Source organism: Anopheles nili, chromosome 2, assembly GCF_943737925.1.
Source record: "Anopheles nili chromosome 2, idAnoNiliSN_F5_01, whole genome shotgun sequence".
NCBI lineage: Eukaryota > Metazoa > Arthropoda > Insecta > Diptera > Culicidae > Anopheles > Anopheles nili.
In genome coordinates, this window is record NC_071291.1 from 73,098,413 (window position 1) to 73,121,053 (window position 22,641).

At 50.2% G+C, this 22,641-nt stretch overlaps 1 protein-coding gene across 1 annotated transcript in view; it reads right to left on the reverse strand.

Annotated features, from left to right (window-relative positions):
• Positions 1–417: 417 nt before the first annotated feature.
• Positions 418–22,641, reverse strand: part of LOC128720759 (fat-like cadherin-related tumor suppressor homolog) — a 79,665-nt gene continuing 57,441 nt past the window's right edge. The window contains exons 12-21 of the mRNA XM_053814453.1: positions 18,845–18,868; positions 12,422–12,658; positions 10,535–10,735; positions 10,005–10,405; positions 7,263–7,716; positions 1,539–7,166; positions 1,284–1,469; positions 1,167–1,187; positions 825–1,052; positions 418–728 (exon numbers count right to left, since the gene is read on the reverse strand). Coding sequence (XP_053670428.1) covers positions 418–728; positions 825–1,052; positions 1,167–1,187; positions 1,284–1,469; positions 1,539–7,166; positions 7,263–7,716; positions 10,005–10,405; positions 10,535–10,735; positions 12,422–12,658; positions 18,845–18,868 — 7,691 coding nt within the window. The remainder of the gene's footprint in view (positions 729–824; positions 1,053–1,166; positions 1,188–1,283; positions 1,470–1,538; positions 7,167–7,262; positions 7,717–10,004; positions 10,406–10,534; positions 10,736–12,421; positions 12,659–18,844; positions 18,869–22,641) is intronic.

Below are 22,641 nucleotides of genomic sequence, written 5' to 3' on the forward strand. Positions count from 1 at the left end.
CGGGTTTTCCAGAGTAACAAACTAAACCTGCGTACGTGCTACTGTGTTCCTAACGTTTCACGGGATAAAACTAACATTCGAATGCTCCATGTTGTACTGAGAAACGAGGCTCGTAATTGTATGACACTTTTGAAGTGAAAGATGCTCCCACCGCCCACGGATTGTCGCGCGTGGGATCGGTTGCGCGTGTGTAAAATAAATAATTTATCCAAATGCGAAGAAAAAGTAGTGATGGTGGAATGAGCATACCTTGCGCATTGATGGCACCGACTGCCTGTACAGCAAAAACAAGGATCGAACCATCGGTGCGAGGAACAGGTTGCCATAGCTGCACAGGGTAGAAGTAGTAAAGTAAGTCTTGTCCGTTGGCGCCGCTCGGTGGCGACGTTGGCTGCTGCCGTCGATTAACTGCCGCTGTCAAACTTCCGTCTGTTGCACAACGTTGCTCCACTTGACCTTCTGCTGCTTCGGTTTGGAGGTGGCTCCCGTACCGGCACTATTACCGGTTGTGGAACTGACGCTACCACCGGAAGAACCGGACAAGCTCGCGGCTGGTACCGGCGGCTGAAGATGGTGATGATGATGATGGTGATGATGGTGCTGCTGCTGGTGATGATCCTGCTCGTACTCGGAATCGTCGATCTCGCACAGCTGCGTCGAGAGATCGCTATTCGAGTGGTTGGAGCTATTCAGGGTACGGGAATGGCTTAGCAGAGAGCTACCTTCGTCTGTGTGGCATAGGAGGAAAACAATTGCCGAAGCGTTAGCAGAAAAATCCCGAACCCAACCATTCATTGGCGCGTTAAAAGGCTCGTTCTACGTACCGGTTTTTAAAACTAAATCGATATCACTGGGTTCGCGACGGTTCCGGCGCGTTTGAGGAAATCCGTACGACTCGACGTCGTCATCGTCCGATTCGACCAGCTGATGCCGGCCAATCTCGAGTCCGTTCAGCGGCTTCCGACCCGTCAGTGGCACATTTTCGCCCTCCGTTTCGCTCTGTATGTTATACTTCGGCAAGTAGCTGTTCGGATGACGCAGATAACTATCAGCTGCGTTGAGGAGCGTGAGGTGGACAAGAGACGAGAAAAGAAACAAATGCTTATTAACACGCTTTAGAGGAGGACCTTCGTCACATGCTGGGTTAGTGCCGGTTCGAAACTTACGTGTATTAACTTTTAAAGGCACTGCAGCGTGCAGAAAAGGAAAACAAAATATGGCGCATACGAACGGGATGTTAGTTTATATCTCCTGGCTAACGGATGCTGCCGGTGTTCACTTACCTGTATTAAATCTATAATCTTCGCTGCCACTGTCGAGCGGGTTCAGGCAGGATATGGAGGAGTTCTGCTCGAAACCCAACGAGAGCGGTTGCTCACTCTGGTCGCACTCCGAATCGTCCACGTATTCCGACTCATTGTCCTCGTTCAGCGTTTCGATGTCGCGCGTGGAATCTACGGGTCCTAGGACTACAAATAAACATGTTTCTCAACATTAGACGAACATTGTTGGTCTTTTTCCTTCCAGGTGGTACTTACTCGGCGGAAGGAGGCTTGCTTTCGGGTGCGATTCATTGCTTTCGTTGCTGTGGAAGCTAGAAGAGTCCGGGACCTCACTACCAGGGACCTCAGTGATGTTCGGCAGCGGGTGATGTCCACGACCGACCCAATCCGAGCAGTCCCAATGATACGCAGCCGTACTTCCATGATGTGATGGAGCATCCTCGAAGCTGTGCGGTGGCATCAGCATCGTCGGCGAGTGTTGAGTGTTGAGCAACCGACCCGGTAAGATTCCCATTTGAGCCGGCGGTTTCAGCTGCATCGGTTGAACACGAAGGTGACCGGCAAGATGGGGCTGCTGTTGTTGGAGGTGAAGCTGTTGCAGTTGCTGCTGGTGTTGCTGTTGCAAGAGCGGATCGGGTGAGCCACCCTGCCGTTTCAGATCGTTGTTGATCTTGTCGGTGAACGTTTGCATCTGGATCTGTTCGGTCCACTTCTGCTTGTGCAAGGACTCAGTGTCGGAGGTGTTGGCGTTTGCGCCTCCGCTGTTGAGATTCACCATCTGCGGCGTGGAGGGAACCGTACCCTTGCGGTAAGCCTGTGGAACATTTTCCAGCTCGTCACCAGCCGATCCGTAGCTTCGTAGCGTGTCCAGGTTGTTGTATTGCATCATCGTGTTACAGTTGTACAGATGATCGGTAGCATTGTTGCTGCTAGGCGTGTACGAAACCGGTCGCTGATCTCGTTGAATCTCTAGGTTGCTCATTTTCGAACCACGCTTGTATCCCGACGTTTCAGACACCGGATTTAGAACGATCCCTTTGTTCGCCTCGTTATTGATCTTCTCGTGACGGCTCGAGCGGCGCTTCTTCCGGCAGGCGCACACAACACCCCACAAGATGACACTCACCAAGGCGACGGTGATGACGCTGACCGCGATGACGAACATCTGTGGGGTGACCTTTTTCAACGCGATCGTAAGCGCGTTCGTGTTCAGTGGATCTCCACAGCTTGCCCCCGTCATCTCCGGCGGACAGATGCACCGGAAACTACCGGCCTCGTTGATGCAGGTTGCACCACTTCCGCACGGCTGACGTTCACATTCGTCGATGTCTGTTTCGCAGGTTGTGCCAGTGTAACCGTGGCACATACACAGCGGCCCATCGTCACCCTCTTCACAGACACCCCCATTTCGGCAAGGATTTGGTGTGCAGAAACGTCCATAATCGCACCGTTTGCCCGACATCCTTGCCGGACAGTCGCAGGTGTAGTTGCCGAAACCAGCCTTCGTACACTTGCCACCGTACAAACAGGGCGAGGATGCGCACGGATTCAAGTCCTCCTTGCAGTACGGGCCGGAGAAGCGCGAGTGGCACAAGCACTCAAAGTTGCCACCGCCGATGTCCTTGCAAGTGCCACCATTCCAGCACGGTTGCGTTCCACATACCCCGAGAGGTACCAGAACGGACGCGGCATCGCAACTGAACTCAACGTTGGCGAACTGACGCAGACTCGCGACAGAGCTGGCTCCTTTCATATGCAGCGGCACTGGGACCTTCGACAATCGAATATCATCCATACACCCGACGAAACCTCGCTGTACATCCTGAAAACCGAGCACCGTCGGGTGTTGTTTGACTTCCGCTCCAAAGAAAATGTCATCGGGTTGCAGATTGAGCACACCATTTACGCCTGGTGCGTTGCCTTGAGCGACGTGTTTGCCATCGACGAGCAGCTTTGCGCTGTTGCCTTCACGCTCCAGCCGCACCTCGTGCCATAGACCATCCGAGACGAAGATACTGGACACACTGACCAGGCCCTCTCCAGAACCCAAATCGAAGCGATACTGAATCACACCGTTCATGATCTCCAGGATGTTGAAGTCCACCTTTCCAGCCGAGTACATGATGTTACCGGTGGGCTGTACTGTCCGCAGGCGCAGGCTCAACACCAGCTGATCTTCGAGGTTTTTGCGTGCGATCTCCTTCTCGATGCGGTAGTGCGCGTAGCTCTTGCCACTGAACGAAACCGGGTTCCGTGGTACGTAGCACGTTTCGTCGTTGCATAGCGTGATGTCCCGATCGCACTTTGGGCCGGCGAATCCTTCCCGACACGTGCAATGATAGCCCTGGTCGGACGAATCGGGAATGCAGGTCTTGAAGGATGGGCAGGGTGCTTTAGAGCACTCGTTCACAGCGTGTTGGCATTTGTCACCTCCATAACCTTCACGACAGACACACTCCATACGGTGGGCGTGATGGGCCGATACGAAGCTGGTCACATCCGTCGACACCGGATGGATGAGCTTCGGATCGAGTACGATCTTATCTTCACACTCTCCGTGGATACAGAAGTTCGGCAGGCACTTTGACTTGACCACTTCGTCGATCTGAAGTTTGGTGGCATCCTCGATCTCCTCCAGGTTGTCGTCGATCACTCGGCGAATTTCGTGTGCTGCGTAATACCCGCCGGTTGTGGATTTGCGCACGGTGAAAAGCACATCTAGGTCACGATTGGCGCTTCGCCGAGACCGTGTTTCACGCTGATCGAACAACGCCGTCACGTTGGACAGTTCTCGCCGCACGCGGTGCTGTATCTGGTTCAGATCGTCGTCGCTCGATGGCTGCACCGAGATGATGATGATGTCCTTGATCTTACATCCGATCGCATTGCGCACCGAGCGGATGAAGCCCTTGCGATGACTCAGCACAAACGACTCCGGCGATACCTTGAGGAAACGGATCACGATCGCGTTCGTCAGCATCTCCTCGTTGACCAGCTCGACCGCTACCTTCACGATCGTGAAGGAGGCAAACTTGCCGTCGGTGACAGTGACGTTGACGCGGTAGTCACCGACGTCTAACCGTGGGTAGGCGTAGATCACTCCATCGTTCTTGGAGATGTTGAACAGGTTGGTGGGTGAGTACAGAACGCCGGTGGTAGGGGCTAAGCCGTACGTTAACGTATCGTATTGATCCTGATCGGTGGAGTACACTTTACCGATCACACCTCCCGGGTACTCGTCCATGAACGAATTGATCGAGATGTCGAGTGGCGTGATGACCGGTGGATATTGCGATTCCTCGATCACCTTCACTAGCACCCAAGTGTCGGAGTAAAGCGGTGGAGTTCCGTTGTCAAACACGCGCACCTGTAGCTGATATCTGTCACGGATTTTGCTATTGAATCGCGTGGCCGTGCGCAGGATACCGTCCTGCTCGATTCGGAACGAGCCACCCTCGTTGCCCGACCGGAAGTCGAACGTGTAGGGAGCCGCATTTGGTGCCGTATCCGCATCCGTGACGTCGAACTTCAGCAGCGTGTGGCCGATCTGCTTATCCTCCTGCACGACGGCTGTGTAGTTGTGCTGCGTGAACACAGGCGGGTTGTCGTTGGCGTCAGAAATCTCCACGTTTACCAGTACGTACGCCGTGAGTGTTGGAACACCATGATCGCGTGCTTGCACCTCCAGCACGTAGTTGGAGATCGATTCACGATCGAGGGTTCCAGCGACCGAGATGTAGCCGGTGTCTTCCTCGATGGCAAACTGCTCCATACGATCGCCGCGCTCAATCGTGTAGCTCACTCGACCGTTATCCTCCGAATCGAGATCGTTCGCTCGGACCTGCAGTATGCGATCTCCACGTTGAGCGTCCTCACGGATCCGCGCGTTGTACGAGTTCTGAGTGAACTGCGGGTGATTGTCGTTACTGTCCGTGACCGAGATGTTGACCGTCGCCAAGTTGCTAAGCGGCGGTGTGCCACCATCCACAGCCTGAATCGTGAGGAAGTAGTCACGTGCCCGCTCGTAGTCTAGCGTGTCGGACAGCGACAGGATGCCGGTTTTGTTGTTGATTGTGAACTTGCGATGTTCGTTGCCACCGATGATGGAGTAGGCGATCTCCGCGTTGATACCGGTATCCTTGGAGGTTGCGAGCACTTTCAAGATTTCCGATCCGATCGCGTTGATTTCCGGTACCGACGCAAAGTAGTGTTTGGAAGTAAACTCAGGCGGATTATCGTTGATGTCCTGCACATTGATGATCAGTGTGGCCGCGTTCGAGAGCGCCGGGTGACCAAGATCGATCGCACTAACCGACAGGTTGTAGAGCGCCTTTAGTTCGCGATCGAGCGGTTTCGCGAGTGTTACGATACCGGATTCAGGTGCAATGCGGAAGTGATCGCGGTACGAATCCAAGAACGCGTACTTGATCTTCCGATTGATGCCAATGTCCGCGTCGGTTGCGTGGATCTTCGTCACCAACGTTCCAACTTCGGCGTCCTCCGGCAGCGTGACGCTGTACGGATTCATGGAAAACTCGGGCGGATTGTCGTTCAAGTCGGTCAACGTCAGCTCGATTTGTGATGAACATTCCCATCCCGGGTGATCGCGATCCTGCACGTGCGCCATCAGGCTGTAACGAGACTGCTTCTCTCTGTCCAGTTTGCGGGTCGTTTTCAGGTGGCCCGAGTCCTTGTCGAGGTTGAAATCCTCCGCACCATGGCCGGTTAGGTAGAAACGCAGCCGGCTGTTAGCGGGTTCGTCCATGTCGTTGGCAAGAACCTGCAGCACGTGCGTGCCAGGTCGAGCACCTTCACTTAGCTGCTCCCGATAGCGATACTTCAGGCAGTACGGTGGGTTATCGTTTGCATCCAGTACCGTGATCGAGATGTTCGCGGTTGCTGTGTACTTGCCGTCGGTAACGATCACCTTCAGCTCGTACTGGAAAATGCTCTCACGATCCAGCGCCTTCACGACAAACACCTCGCCGGTGTTTTTGATCTGGAACTGTGACAGTGTGTCGCCTGAAATGATGTAGTACTCGACAGCCGTTCGCAAATCCACATCCTTGTCCGTAGTGGCGATCTGCAGCACAACCGTTCCTGGCAAGGCGTCCTCACTGACACTAGCCTTGTAATGGTTCTCCTTGAACACTGGTGGGCAGTCATTGTAGTCCTTCAGTCGAATGATCACCGTCGAGCGAGTCGTGTGCTTTGGCTGTCCGTTGTCAGTAGCGAGCACCTGGAACTTATAGTCCTCCCGCTTCTCCTTGTCCAACGGAACTAGCGTCGTGATCCATCCGGTGTACGCATCCACATCGAAAATGTTCACGATATCGCCAACGTCGGGCGACAGGGCGTACCGAATATCTCCATTCGATCCACTATCAGCGTCACGTGCCGTCAGCTTCATGATCGAGCTGCCCTTTTCGATGTTCTCGGCCAGCGCAAACGAGTACGGATTGCTCTCGAACATCGGCGTGTTGTCGTTCTCGTCCTGCACGTGCAAAACGATTTCCGTCACAGCCGTTAACGGTGGGCTCGAATCAGTTTCCGCAAGGATGGCAATCAGATGCGTATCACGCGTCTCGCGATCAAGTGTCTTAGCCAGCCGAAGCTGACCGGCGTCATTGATGGAAAATTGCGGTTCCTCCAGCTCGTCCGACAGAATGCGGTAACGAGCAGTCACGTTGCCTGATAACCGCAATCGCGTGATAACCGTTCCCGGCAGCGAGCTCTCTGAAAGAAAGAGCTTGCGATCCTTCTTCTCGAAAAGAGGTGGATTCTCGGCGGAACTCATCACGTAGATGTCGATTGCGACATCCGAATACAGCGAGGGAGTGCCACCATCGTGTGCACGAATGAAAAACTGAAACAGTTGGTTCTCTGCGAATCGATTCCAGAGATGTTAAAATAAAAACTCGTAAAATGTCGAGTATAAAATCAGCAAATATCAAGGAAATACGAAAGCTTATCACTTACCCCATTTAACGGCACTCTTCTGCAGATATAGACCCCCGGTGTTTTCGTCTACACCGAACAGTTCCTTGATGCCGGAGTTTTGCGAATCGAAGATGGAGTACTTTACCACCGCGTTCTGGTTGTCATCGGAGTCGATCGCACGCACGCGATAGAACGTCGTGTTAACAGTCAGGTTGCCTTGAATGAGCGTTTTGTACTCGCGATACTGGAACACCGGCTGATTGTCGTTCTCGTCACCGACCCGGATGCGCACCGTGCTAAAGCCAGCTCGACCACCCGCATCAACCGCCATCACCGGTACGTCGTAGTTCATGCGTTCTTCCCGGTCAAGCTTTTTCTTGGTCACCAGCTCTCCTTTCTCTTTGTCGATCGAGAAATATTCCAGCATGTCGTCGGATATGATGGAGTACGCTACCCGACCATATTCACCAAAGTCCTTATCCGTTGCCTTGACCTGCACATCGGTGGAGAAAAGATCGAAAGAAAATCTCGATTATTCACTCGATAAAGAAAAACTCTAAGATGTCGGGCCACTGTGCAACTTTAGCTTCCACGAGCAAGGACACTCGACTTGCGACCCGAATACAAATAGCCTCAATGTGAGGCGACGGGGCGTCTCCACCGAACAGTGAAACCGAGCGGAAGTGAAGTAAAAAAAATCTAATAATATTACTTTTGTGCCACCGTCGGTCGACCGCAAAACGAAACGAAACCAGCACCCAAACGGCCACCATCGAACGTCGGTTTAGCGCGCAGCCTGATTTCACTTACGGCACACACAACCGCAGCAGATTCGATTTCCACCCGGGAGCGTTCCAGTGTCACACATTGGTGACCATTTGTGGTCCGCTGACCCCGGATGGAGAATGCTAGAGAACGGGAAACCAATATTCACCGTCAGCTGGCGTGTCCGGGGCAGGGCTAGCGATACCGCTGTGTTCTTCCCTGCGTTGACCTCCGTGACTTTTGATGTCCTTATTTGTTCCTCCAACGGGGAGCTCGGGAGCACGCGGGCGCGGTGTGTTTCATTTTCAATAATGAAGGTTCTCTCCACCAAGGGGTATGACAGCCACTGGGCACGAGGAAAATCAAATGCAGGGCCGTTGGGCAAGGTTAGTGCACGTATTCGTAGCAGCCACCACAAATAAAGACACAGCGGTTGCTCTGCCGTGTTGCCGTAAGGCAGCGAGCCTAAACGAAAGCATACCTTTTCCGGATGCCATGCGAAAATTCCACGCCCTGCTTGCACGGAGCCGTGAGTCCTCGACGGGTGTCGGGTAACATTTTGATAGCATGTATTTAGGCGTTTCTTGGCGAAACATTAAGAGCGCTCTTGCGTACGAGTCGGTTTCTCTCTTTCTCTCTCCTTTTTTTTGGCTTCATATCAGCCCCCAAGAGGAGCAGCAGTTTTCCAACGTTTAGCATAAATCAGCATTTTTCTCGTCATGCACTCACACACTCAGCTTACACACGGTTCAAACTGCGCCAAGGAAATAGTGCAGGCGAATGGCCAATAGAAGCACACAGCCACACCAACGACCACGACGACTACGACGACGACGACGTGTGGCTTAATTGCATCCAATTTGCATTCCCATTTTCTTTGGCAGACTTCTGTGGCAAGACTAATGTGCAGTTGCACGTTTTTGAGCGAGGCAACGTGCTACCGAAACGGAGGCAACGAATCTCCACACACGATCGGATGGTGCCACCTACTGCGGGGATTCGTTTCGCAACGGTTACGGATTTAGTTTCGGTGGGGTTTCGGTTGGGTGTTGCAGAGGCGAACGTGTCGGATTTTGTTGGCACCACCATTAAACGCTGTGGAATCGTTTTGCTCGGGTGGCGAGGTTTGGTTGTGATTTCACAACCGGTGCTTTCCATGCACCCGGGCGTACCGGGCGTACCGGCAAATGCAGATTTATGTATTTTTCCTCCGCCGCTTGAGGAAAATGCCGAATAATTCTATTACTTTGCTGCACGTTTGCAATTGCCGTGCATTCGGTACTCAGGGAGGTATTCGTTTTCCACCAAACGCGCAGCATTTATACGGAAAGGTTATTTTTTACCCCCTAACAACTCTTACCTAGTACTCGTACGTTTTCGAGGACCAAGCTATGATGGTTTATGTTTAAAATGCAACCATTATAATCATTGATTAGTGCAAGAAGCTAACCCTGCGGGCTCGCGGAAAAGCGGGCTTTACGGATGAAGAATAACGGGATGCGTTCCATCAAAACCGCACCTAGGTATTCGGTGGCATTGTTTCGAAACGTTTCGTCGTAATTAAACAAAGTACCCTCCGCTTCCGTCTCGAGGATCAACCGTCGAAGAGGTAATTGTTTCGCGCTTCTAGCGCATTCTACCGCGACAGCGATGAGCGTAAAGTGTTTTCTCGGGGGAATTGCGATTTTCACTTGAGTTTTTCTTCCCGTCCTATCCCAACTTGCTGTCACCAGCGTGTGGTAAAGAATGAACAACACGAGGGCGACCAAGCGACACGGAAGCACAATACGGCACCGCCACATGTGCCACGCCTTGGCTTTGTTGTGCTAATTTGAATTGGGAGCTTTTAACATAAATTAAAACGGAATCGGGGTCGGGATTCGCGTTCGCTCACGCTCCGACGCCCATCTCGGATGACGGGGTTCTGTGGTGCCTGTTCAGCCAAACGGGAGCAAACGCATAATGCGCACGGGTACATGTTATCCGCGGGCGCACCACAGTACCACGGATGCTTACCGTCGTCACGAGCCGTCCGGCGAGCTGGTTCTCGTCCACCTTCGCATCGTAGAACATGTGCTCGAACACGGGATTGTGCAGATTGGCCGGCAGGATGGTGATTTTGACGCGCGTGAAGCTCGTGTAGACGCCGTCGGTGACGGACACGTTCAGGATCGAGACGTGCTTCTCGGCAAAGTTCTGCATGTTGACCAGCGTGATGATACCGGTGACTGGATCGATGCCGTACGTCTGCAGCTCGTTGCCCTGGGCAATCGTGTACACGAGCCGATCATGATCGATGTAATCCGGATCGGAGGCGGACACAACCGTCACGAACTGGCCGCGGGATGCGTGCTCGGACAGGACGCACGAGTACGATGGCTGCTCGAATTTTGGCGGGTTGTCGTTCATGTCCATCACTGCGGGAATGGGAATGGGAATGGTGAGAATTAGCTCCGGAAGTCTATGCACCTCTCTCTCTCGAACTGGGCAGGATTTGGGTAGATTATGGATAAGCGTTGAGCACGGATGTTGCGATAATTTCTTACCCGAAACCCAAACGTGTGCGGTTGAGCTGAGACTCGGGACGCCCTTGTCCGATGCAACGACGGTGAAGTGATGGTGACTGAGCGTTTCGTGGTCGAGCGATTTCTTCAGATAGATCACCCCATCGGACGGATCCATGTGGAAGTGCTCAGAGGTGTTCTTGGAGTCAGTTTGCAGAGCGTAGTTGATTACCTGGTTGATACCTGCGGGACAAATAAAAAAGGATGCGAAGGTAGATGAGCCACGGGCTATAGTAATTTGTAACCGGTCTGACATGCTTAATTAAAACGACACCCGTAAAGCACACGTCTGCTCGCCGTCACGGCCAAATAAAAACGATTGAAATGAATGAATCCTTTAGCAGGTTCTTTCTCTTCGACGTCACGGCGACACGGCCGGGAGCTGGTGGTGCTTCCATTTTATTTTTATCATCTTTCGTTTTGTGTGCAGCCCCGAAGCATAGCGAAACCTCTTAAACCCTTCAGCAAACGACGCGGCAATGTAGGGTGTTTGGGTCTTGCTAGAAGAAACCCTCGACCGTAATGGTGTGCGTGGTTGAGTGTAACGTTCTTCTATGGATGGAAGCGTCGGGCGCGTTTTCCTTTACGCTTTCCCGCTGCTGGCTGAGGAGAAGTCAGACCACCTCAATTGCGGTGCGCTCGCATTCAGCGCACACTCTCTCATTAGATAAGTACCGCCAGGGTGGAGTGCCCCGGGTATGTCGATGATGCCCGCCTGCCGCCAACGGTAATGATGATTATGGTGATAAAAAGAAGTCGACCAACGCAGCTGCAATGGCGCATCCGTGCGCACGTGAACTGTGACTCGGTAGCTTCAACCACTTGAGGATTTACTGGAAAACACACTGGAGCGGGAAAGCGTTGTAGCGCATCACAGCGAGCGAGTGGGTACCGTTTGCACAATCTTCACGTAATAACCGCGATGAAACTGACGCGAAACTTTCCACGAGGGCCGCCACTTTTTACACATCAAAATAGGTGCGACGCTAAATCAGCGAAGCCGTCATTAATTATTATCCCTCGTAAGTGGGTGCTCGCAGTGGGTGAAGCGTAACATTGAGCTGGCACCCAATTTGCAGGAGCCCATAAATAATGCTTCCTTTCCGGGGTGCTTCCATTTCACGGGGGACGTCATTTTTCACGGAGACAAACTGTCCCGGTATCAAAATCTAGCTAATAAAAATGATCCCAACCGTCACGCGAATGGCGAATCAATCCTAGTTATCCTCCACCGGCAAATGAAAACCAATCCAGTGACCGAGCCAACCGGAGCTGGCGGAAACTGTGTAATTGAAGTTAATAACCGATGACAGGGCAAAATACTCCGGTGCTCGAACACCGGCACCGGCGTCCCCCAGTCACAATAGAACTCCTGTCAATCATCATGCCATCGGTCCCTCGTCAATTACCGATCGGTGGATGGGCCGGCCAGGGAAAGCGAGAGTATTATTCTTTCCTCGAGCTTCGGCGAAAAATTTTCAATCATTAAACCTCCGTTACAGGGTTTTTTTTCTCGAAAAGCGCGTAGTGGCCTTGCGAACGGCACCATCGACAGGACGAGGTGTCCTTCGGGGCTGCCAAATGACACCCCTCGGTTGTCTAATGGAGCTCCATTATTGTCCCATGGTGACAGTCAACGGCACAAAAGAAAAGAAACGATGGATCGGTCCCGGATGAGGGTGAATTGTCGCACACACCTAAAAAAGCGGGCAGTTTTCTGGGAAAATTTTTTCACAATCACACCGTCAACGGTTCGAGCAGCGGTTCTACGGGACCGGTAGCAGCAACAACCGAACACCGGGAAGGTTTCCATGTAGATTCTCACTAGCAAGCTAGTTGGTTGCGCCCTTGGCTCCCACTGGGACTTACCGGTGTCGTTATCCTTCGCGTGCACCTTCAGGATGGCCGTACCGAACGGGGCCCGCTCGGACACGGTGATGTTGTAGCTGTCCTGCTCGATCTCCGGCGGGCAATCGTTGACGTCCTGCACCAGCACCGACACCGGCACCTCAGCCGACACACCGGAAACGCTATCCGTGGCTCTAATTAAAAGTTCATAACTCTGACGGCGCTCGTAGTCCAGCTCGTCCACGACGTAGATGGCACCTGCAGGCGTGGCCCGGACCGTGACCGTGGTCATCGTCGTCGAGGGAAGAATCACAGAAGACGCCGACATCGTGGTCATCATCACCATCCACCCGGGGGTAGCGTTCCGTTTCAGTAGGAAGCACCGGATATTCGTGCATCGTTAACCAGCCCAGACGAGAAAGAAAGACAGAGAAAGAGAGAGAAAAAAAAGCATTAGATATTAAGATTAAAAAAATTGCAGACGCTCTGTGGCTTTGTGTGTGTGTGTGTGTGCGTTGGCGTGTGAGAGCGCTCCTTCATATTATGATTATTTGCGGACGGTCTCTTAGCAGGCAATTTCAGCGCACCACCAGCTATCTTTCGTGAGGTGGTGCAGGTATGCTTTTTCATTTTCATGCCACTTTGCAAAACCACGCGCGAGCGCACACACACATAACACACAACATACAATTGGAGCATACCAACGTGTTCGTGGTTTTAAGGGGGTCAGTGAAAAGGATGCGCATAGGGGGTGGATGGGTGAGTTTTCCACGATGGATCCTACCGCTTTCTCATGCGTGCGTTTCGTGCATTAAACAAGGGTGCTAGTTAAGGACGAGAGCGAGGGCAGCGTGTGCCACGCAGCGGAAGAGCTGAAAGGTCGTTAAAAAATGCAAATATCTCCGGCGCGATTCGCCGCACGGGGAGCATAAATTGTATCGCGCCAATAATAATCAGGATCAGGTTTGGAGCGTAAGCCGGAAAAGTGGAAGGACCATGCAGGACTGTGGAGGATCATGCACGGACGGTACACCCCGATGGAAGGTGCCGAAAGTAGGGCGTGCAATTCGATACGAGCACACGCGTTTGAATGGGGCGCGATAAAAGTGAATTTATACATTTAATGCTCAACCGCCAGCGGAACGCTTTTCGTAAATTGCACCGGAGCGGGTGGTGCGGTCGTGGAAAAGCTAATTGAAAAACACAAAATAAACGAGAAATGACAAACCGAACGGAACGAAACAAATAAACCCAAATTGCATGCAAATCAGCAGCGAGCATCGGTGGTGAATTTTTCAGCACTTCGATTGGTGTTATATACGCGGTATCATCTCAATTTTAACGGAACTTTTGTGCAAAAGGGCCTTAATTGCAGTGGAATAATGGTCCACCTGTTGTTGAGGGGGATTTTTTTCACACTTTAAGCTTACTCACAACTAAATATAGTTACTAGCTAGTATCACACGAAAAAAAAAAACCGTCCCCATTAGTGGTTTTTGAAACGCAAATTTATCATTCCCAAAAAACAATCAACACTCGAGCATACAGATTATTCTACCTCAAGCCCGCTAGCAACACACTTTGTGCCCACACTCGGTCTGGGCGCGATTCGGTGGTGCGATTTGAACCGCAACATTTCCGTTGCAATCAACAGGAAGAGGAAACATTCCCTACCACCCGGGAAACCTGTTCCGGTCGTGTGGTGAGCACGCGTGCGAGCTTCGTTCGATGGTATTTACGCATTATCATTATAGCAAACGCATAGTTTGCGGTTTCATTTGCTCATCGGACCAGTTTCCGACCAGCGACACATAACGATCTCACAAATGCGTGTGTTTAGTTTGGGGCTTGTGTGTGTGTGCTTTTTTTTTTGGTTGTATATTTGCTATCCCGAAGCCTCCGTTTCGCCGTACGTGATTTTGGGCGAAAAGTGTTATTTCCACGGACACGTTTGTTTAATGGCGTTCAGGGGTGGAAAGAAAGGCCGCCATTTTGGGCCGGGCGGGGTTTAACGGGAAATTTCCAATCACCCAACAGATCACCCTTCCTGCAGCGTCCTGTTACGCTGGGTGGCATTAACCTCACGGCGGCTCTTTTTTTCTTCTTCTATTTTAGTCGCCAAAACGACTGAGGCAGAATTCCTGTCCCAGAGTGCGGAAGTGACCGTACGTGCCCAATGTGTTGCCGATGTTGGGATGCGCAATTTTGGGCGCGTTATTGGGTGACAGATCCCGCGATCACCGCACGTGCGATTGGCGGGTGCGGTTCTGTGCCAAATAATTGCACCTCGAACCGGTGAAGGATCGAGTTTCGAGTTTACGTTTCGAGAGCCTGGAGGGGTACGGCATTTAAAATGGTCTTTGCAAATAAATTAGAAGCAAGCGGATGCAGCAGGGCGAGCCAGTGATTGCAATTCGATAGCCCGGAAGTGTTGTTTGAAATAGCCCGTTTGGTGGCGATTGTCCGGTCGTTGTCTGTAAGCCGAGTTTTAATGAGCCACGGCACTCACTTTTCGGTTCGAAATTGCATCGCCTAACGAGGATGTGCGATAGCGTATGGCGATGCAATCGATCGGGCTATTGTACGGTGGTTATGTCAATAAGCTCACAGGAAACCTATCGCATGTTCTTCCCCACGTTTGCAGCATTGTGCAGATAGCTGTCAAAGTGCGCAAAATGGATCAATAAAATACGGCCTGCCTTGATTGAAATGCGCTTCAAAGGCTGCGTCGTGTAATGACGGGAAACGAGATTACATTTTGCTGCAGAGCAAACGTACCGCGGGCTCACGGATCAAAGATAATTCCTGATCGCATTATCACCCACCCGCATTGTTGGTGCGAGCGCACAAGATGCAAAATTTTAAATTGCTCCGTTTTTTGTTTCGGGTGTTTCATTCGTCTGAATTAATCCCATCGCTCTGGCGCTGTCATTTCATCACAATCGAAGTCCGTTTAATGTCACCAAATAACGGCACGGTAATGGCTTGCGTGCGGATTTCTTGCTCCATTTTGCGTGCCCAACTCACCAACGAAGCCTGCGGTATGCATGCGCATAAACCACACACACACACACAAGTGCGAAGGGAAATATTTCAATTGATTTGCACTGCTTCGGCATTCTGCCGTCAATCCAATCGTAACACTTCAAACGAACCAGCGCGCCAACAGCAGACAAATAAATATGTCTATATTTTCTTTATCGCGTGCACCGTGCCAGCCATTTTCATTCTTTGTCCGCAATCGGAGCATCGCGAGTTTGTTTGGTTGAGGTTCTTTTTTTTTAAGGTTCCACGAAGCTTTTTCCGATTTCGGAAATCGGTGGTGTAACGCGAGATACGATCACACCGGCTCTTTGCACAATGCGTTCAATCAGCGAAACCCCGTCATCCGTCTGTTTTATCAGCGTCAATGAATGCAAAAAAGGGGATAAAAAAAAACGAATTCGATACGAAAAACGCACAGATTTTACACGCACCGCGGCCGGCGTTTGAATATCGATTAAATCTTTTGATGATTGGGCGGCCCTCCTCTTTGCGGCCACCAGTCTGTGTAAGGATTCTCGCGGGTCCGTTTTTTTTGCCAGCCCCGCTTCGTTCGCACATTTTACCGATTTTGATAGCCATCATTTTCGCACCATCGCGTTTCTTTTACAAAGGCGAACGCATAAACACATATTTACGCAGCGGTAACGAGAGCGTGATTTTCCACTGCCTTTGGTTGTGAGGCGGCTTTTTGTTGGTTCGATTCCCAATCCGATGATAGAAACCGGGATCGACTGGGAAGCCCCACCGACTTGTTGTCGGTGAAATGTCTGACAAAATTTCAACACTCAACTGCACTTTCATGGCTTAGATTCAGTGAAATGGGCGTAATAGGCACGCCGATCGGTAATCCGTGGGTTTCCATCTAGGCCAATAAACCACGATTTGCACCACCGATAACGACACCCGAGGAAACGAGCTCAGGCTAAACCGGCGCATTGTTTGCAGAGATGAAAGTTAATTCCGGCACACTGCCGAAGTTCGTAAAACTGTACAATGAATGGGTCCACTTGAGGTACAACAAAAAAGGCAATAGACCGGACTAATCTCATCGCAAAAAAAGCACCTTTTCACGGGCGACCAACACCGAAACGTGGCGTAATGGTGAGAATTTTTTTCTCGGCGTGATTTAATAATTCTTTCGATCCGGAGACGACATTCACCCATACGTAGATCACTTCTTTCGTTGCACTAGCGGGCTTAGTACGCACGCAACCCAGTGGACACAACGGATCCTATTAGTGATGCCTCAAACATCCACCGATAGTGCATCGGACTGGTGGCAAAATCCCACTCACGGGATTCTAAAAAACAAGCGCCAAAAATTGCCCCCATATATGCTCCAGTTCCTCCTGGGGAGGTCTAAAATAAATACCACTGATAAGGGTGAGCGAGAAGGGAGTACACGAAACTGCAACCCACCCTTCGCGCCTTGCGGGTTATGGTTTTAGAACGAACGAGAGATGAAAGTAGTGAGGTGGGCCGGCGCCGGCGAGGGAGGTTTGCATATTTCAACACTTCATCGAGCGGTTGGGCGCGTGTGTGTTGCATGGATTTTTTGTTATCCACACATGCGGCCTGGTGGCAAAAAAAAAAACAGGCAAGTACAAAGCAAACGCAAACGCAAACTAGTGGAACGGGATTTCCGCGTAAATATGCTATTCCCTCGTTAGGAGCAATAACATGGGAGCACCTTTACGGGGTTGAAAAATCCGAATCCAGCTCTCGGATGTGGAGGATGGAAAGGAAAAACACGTCGGTTCATCGACGGTCGACATGAAACGAAGCGCAACAGCGCGGGAGCTGGGGCGATGCAACGATGCAGTGATGCAGCGATGCTGCAGCTTATATGCACCCACACATACGTGATATTGTATCGCCCACCAGCGGGATGCCGAGTGGGAGTGCGGCCCAGAAAAGCCATCAACATGGACATCGAATGGGTGGAGCGTCGGGATTTGCGTGGAGCAAAAGGCAAACCAGGGCACTAGGTGGCGTGTTTGAGCTTTACCGAGTGTTGCAGCATCGTCCTGGGGGTGGTAGTCCTGCAGCATCCAGCATGGTTGCGCGTGAAAAATAAATCCAATTCCAACCGGGGCCCATGTGGGAAATCGTGTCGGCACGCGGGGGGGGGGGGCAAATTTTACGTAGCCACTGTTAAAAAATGAACCAACTCACATACGCGGGGTGTACGCCGTACTACGAAAGCGCCGGTAAACAAAAACCATGGGATGGAAATAGTTATACGCACACGCAAATAATTTATGCAATTTTCCATCATAGATGGGATAAAATGGATTTTGATTTCTCCCAGTTTTTGGGTTTTTTTTTGTGTGCTTTCTCTTATATCGTGCCGTTGTGACCTCGCGTTTGTGTGTTTGATGGAGTTGCGTTCGGACACAGGCGGATAGCCTTGTTTTTTTTTGAGGTACCTTTTTACAGGTACAGTATCGAAAACGAACCCGTCAAAAGTGATCTCGGTTGAAGTTTGTCAGCCACCTGCGGTCTAGGGACAGCTTGCATCCCGTTATGGAAGGTGATGGGATTTTGTGTGCCCTTTATGCTACAGAAAAAAAAACATGAATAAACATACACGGTTATGAATGAATCTGGTAACAGGCAGGAAAATTCCCTCGATGCACTTCCCATATGCTTTCGATATCTTCGAAAGGAGGCATTTTGTTCGCGCGTTGATCTTATAAAAATTACCTTTCACAATCTTAAACACGATATATAAAGCCTTATTTCGAGAAAAAATGGCGTGAGTAAATGTTTGCTGTTTTTTAAGTCCGGTTGATTGCAGCGAGGGGTTAGGCAAGCAAAACACAAAAACACACTTTAAGGTTACTACTAATGGGGTTGCTTCCAACGTTGCCCGAGATGGAAGTGAAACGAAAGCATATTCCCCTAGTTTCAGCCCGGATGGTTCCGAATCACCCACAGGCATATACGAAATGGCACCCTCACTGCCGTGCTAATTTTTAATTTATGCACACAAATTAACACACTCCACAAATGAGACAGGCTGCTGGGGCTGCAGGATGCGGATGGGAGGTTGGCAGCTACGAGGAAACAGGAGAAAATGCATTTGCTGATGATGAAAGAGTGCTTTGCATCGTAAATGAAGGTGTTGATGTAACGACAAAAGCGTGCATATTTGGTTTTTGCAGTTTTCGTGAAAGTTGAGTGCGGATGAGTTGCGCTTCCGGTAAGCATATTAGCCGTGTGTGAGAACAAACGAGTGTGAAACGACACGGTGAATGCGACATAAACTAGAAAACTAGGACAACACGAACAACAAACAAAGGACACAACAACACAACGAGCAAAAGGGAATGAAGGGGGTGTGATTTTACTAGCCATTTACGTTTTTTTTCTTCGTTTGTTTGTTGCGATACTCACATGGACCATTGGTACTGTCCGGAGCTGATCACCGGACGAGGATGTATCGCGAGGAAGGACGAAGCAGAGCGAGAGAGAATAAACGAGATAAACACATTTGAGTTGGTGGACATACACACACACACACGCATACACGCGAATACAAAAAAGGATAAACGTTGATGATGGTGAGTGATGTGTTTTTATTCCTGTTTGTTTGCAGTCGCTGCGTTGCGCGTTCGCTGTTTGGCGTAGTTATTCCTGTGCGATAAATACGGATCAACCCGTTGGCGCATGAAGCGCTTGTTGCACACGCAGGCAGGTCGTTGTCCGGGGTATCCATTTGCATACGCCGGGGCCGATTGTAACGCGAAACGAACATGAATATGATATTAAACCGTTTAACCGAGATGCAGCATCGACTATGAGGGCGAAAGGACAACTGAGCCTGCACTCGAATAAATTGAACGCGAAGCAAAACCACCCGGCCCGATGGTGAGGCGATAACCAGCATGATGTAAGCAGACATTACAACCATATTTCGGTGAGCTTTTATTTTGCTGCACGCATTTTTCGCGACGAAAAGAGCCATTAAACGAGAATGATGTATCAATTCGCACGGCAAATGGGCATTATGGAAATGGAAATGGGTGGTTTGCGTCGAGCATTTTTTCTGCCACCTGCTGGATTCCAGGCCGAAAGCGGAAAAAGGGAAAAAAATCAATTAGAGTTTGGATAGACGAACTGCGCGCTTGTGTGTGTTGTTTCGGTTCATAAAACACCACATTAAAGTGATGGAATCAATTTTTTTTCGCTTATCCGGGGCGTATTTAAATCCACTTCAAACGCCGTTGGGTGTCGTAATGAAGAAATGCGAAATGAAAACACGATGCCAAGCATTCCGCGGCCGCCTAGTCTAATTGTTAATCTAATCTTCGCCCACCCACTAAGCGGCGCCGGGGCATGTAAACACAATTAATTCCACAGGCCTGCGAGCATTCGCGTGATGACCGTCTAAGTACGGCTTAATGACGTCTGCTTGTAGCCGCTGGTTTTGCTTATGCTGCTGGCTCCACCGGTGATATTTCGTCCAAATTAAACAAACCAATTCCGTGTGCGGTGCCCTAGATTCCGCGGTGAAATAACGCGCCCGTGGGGGGAAAGAAAAATGCATCGACCGCGTGTTGTTTGCTCAGCGTTTAGTCAAATGTGGCTGGGAAATGTAGCACCGCACCAAATCTGCTGCTAATTGCTCGAGCAATGCGCCTTTGATGTGCTCTCAAAAGGGGGGCGAGGCAAAAATGCTTCCAACGTAGGGTTCAATTACGGAAGCTGGGTCAAATTCGAGGAAAAAAATTGTGCCCTCTGGTCGTGGAAATAATGAACAAATGCGCAAGCCCGCTTGGTTTCGTGCCAATGGGTTGCATTCCAGAGGGATTAATAATACCTGGCGGGTAAATTTCCTTCCCGGAACATAATTAGGAAGCTTAATTAGGGACGCCATGGAGTAAGGCTACATCGTGCTAGCCCAAAACTAGGTTGGGTTCGATTTCATGTAAATATGGAATCTTTTCTTGAATTTAAGATCAAAGATTTAAATATGTACAACAAATCATCTTTCTGATAGTCCACGGTCTGCCGTTGTCGTACCAGTCTGTATCAAAATTATCGCATTCGACCTCGACCGTTCGCCTTTCTTTACCGCCTACTAATTGCAGATGTGACATGCCAACGAGATTTCTTTGCTCCTGAGACCGGGACGATTTTCATTTCTTATCGTTCAGCACCACACGCGTTTCGGGCCCTACTTAATCTCCGCTTTGGATCAGAGCTACGGCTATTGTTTGTCGTTCTTTGGAAAGGATTTTCTTTTCCTACTTATGCTTCACATTGCCCTTTCCGGTGGAGCAAACTCTGCCCTCCCGCTGTTGCTACGTTTTTCCGCAATAGGTTGTATTTTTATATCTTTCCGCTGGCGCAGAGGCAGAAAAATAAGGACGCTCGACAAACGGGATTTAAGCGGATGCCGAAAGCGACCCGACCGGACCACCGGCAACCAGCAGCGATGTTTGGTCGCTGTTTTGATTGCCGTTTTGATCCGGTTCCGTGCGGCTGGACGTGCCAACTTAACCGGAAAATAAGACATTGTTACGGAATCTCGAACAAAAGCACCACCCCGGAAGATGCGCATGTGAAGCCGAGGTCATGGATTCATCCATTGCTGGCATCGCAACCGCGTGATGGATGTCCGTGTGCCTCTCGGCAATGTACGGAGGATGTGACTAGAGACTACAATAAAAAAAAACAAAAATCCTCGTCACAGAGCGGATGCGGAGGAGTAATTTTATTCATCCCGAAGGAGAGTTGTCTGTTGCTGTCCGAAGATGAGCTGATGTTGAATATTTCCCCAAAACGTTGGTTGTTCATGACGCAATACATTTTAATATAGGGCCATTTTTAGGACATTGCTACTTTTTTGTAGTTTCAGGCGATTGAAAAACTTATATTTCTACATAAAACCAAAAGTAACGTATGAGAAAAGAATAAAAGCAGCCATTTTGGAATAAAAATCTGGCATTTCAGTTCGATTGCAAGGAGGGTACCCCAGCTTGAATCTCATTTCATCTAAATTGCGATCGGGACCTTTGCAAAAGGTCGAAGTGATACCAAATTAATACCGAATCAAGTGATGCACAAGCGAGATTGGTCGCAAGAAAGTGCATTACGCAGGGGGGATTCGGGCGATTCCCTTTGCTAGAGTATGCATTTTCAATTGCTGTAATGAACTTTCGCCGACTGGCGAATGGCGTTTCAATTACATTCGTTCGACGTATCGAAACCAAAGCGCTCATTCGCACTGATCCCCTTTTCTGGAAGCTAGTTATTTCGCATCGTTGTGCAATTGCACCCGTCCATTTGAGGGATTCAATTGTTTACTGCACGATTCGGTTTTGGTCGAAAAGTTGATAAAACACCACTTTCAGATTTCTTTTCATTTTTTCCATCCATGCTATCAGCGAAGCAATTGTGCATTCAACTCAATAGCGCTCTTTAGAGTCAAGAGTATTAATTGCATCATCGCAAAGTACGAATCACCTTTTTTGCCAGTATCTTGAATGAAAGGGTAACCGAATGTTACAGATTTATCGATTGATTGAATTGCAATTCACGGATACCACAGATCCAATTCCTACGGCTAATGATCCTCTCATAATGCAATTTAGCTTTTCACCGACATCATGTAAAACGCAACCCAACTTTGCTCGCCCATCGAAACGTTCGTACGTGCAATAAAACAGCATACCTAATTACCGTCCGCCGCGTAACTATTACAACCGCTAGTGGTTGGCACTTGCCACGTGATCATTAAGCAATCCGATCGATGCATGATTTTCGTCCAGCTAGAGAGGCGTCAACCAGCGGACGGACGGTGAAATTAGGCCAACCGACAGGAGACCGAAATCGATACACGGACGGTCACAAGGGGAACGTAATGTAATGGCCGCATGGTGCTGCTACCGGAAATGGAATCGCAGTAAAACTTTGGTCTCGTTTCCTCTAACGTGACAGTTTCTTCCCTCCCTTCAGGCAGGTGTTTAATTATGCTGCAGGGCACATTTCCCCTTGACTAAACGAGGAAAAAATACCCAACCTAGCACATCGCGATGTGTCCGAGCGTTGCCAGCATTTAGGCGTTTACTGTACACGGGAGGCAATTAGCGGAATATTGGTTGCGTGTTGGGTATACTTTTTTCCAACGCGTTGAGAACGCTTGTTAAAGGAAGCCTACCCGAATGGGGATTAATAAAAATGCAACG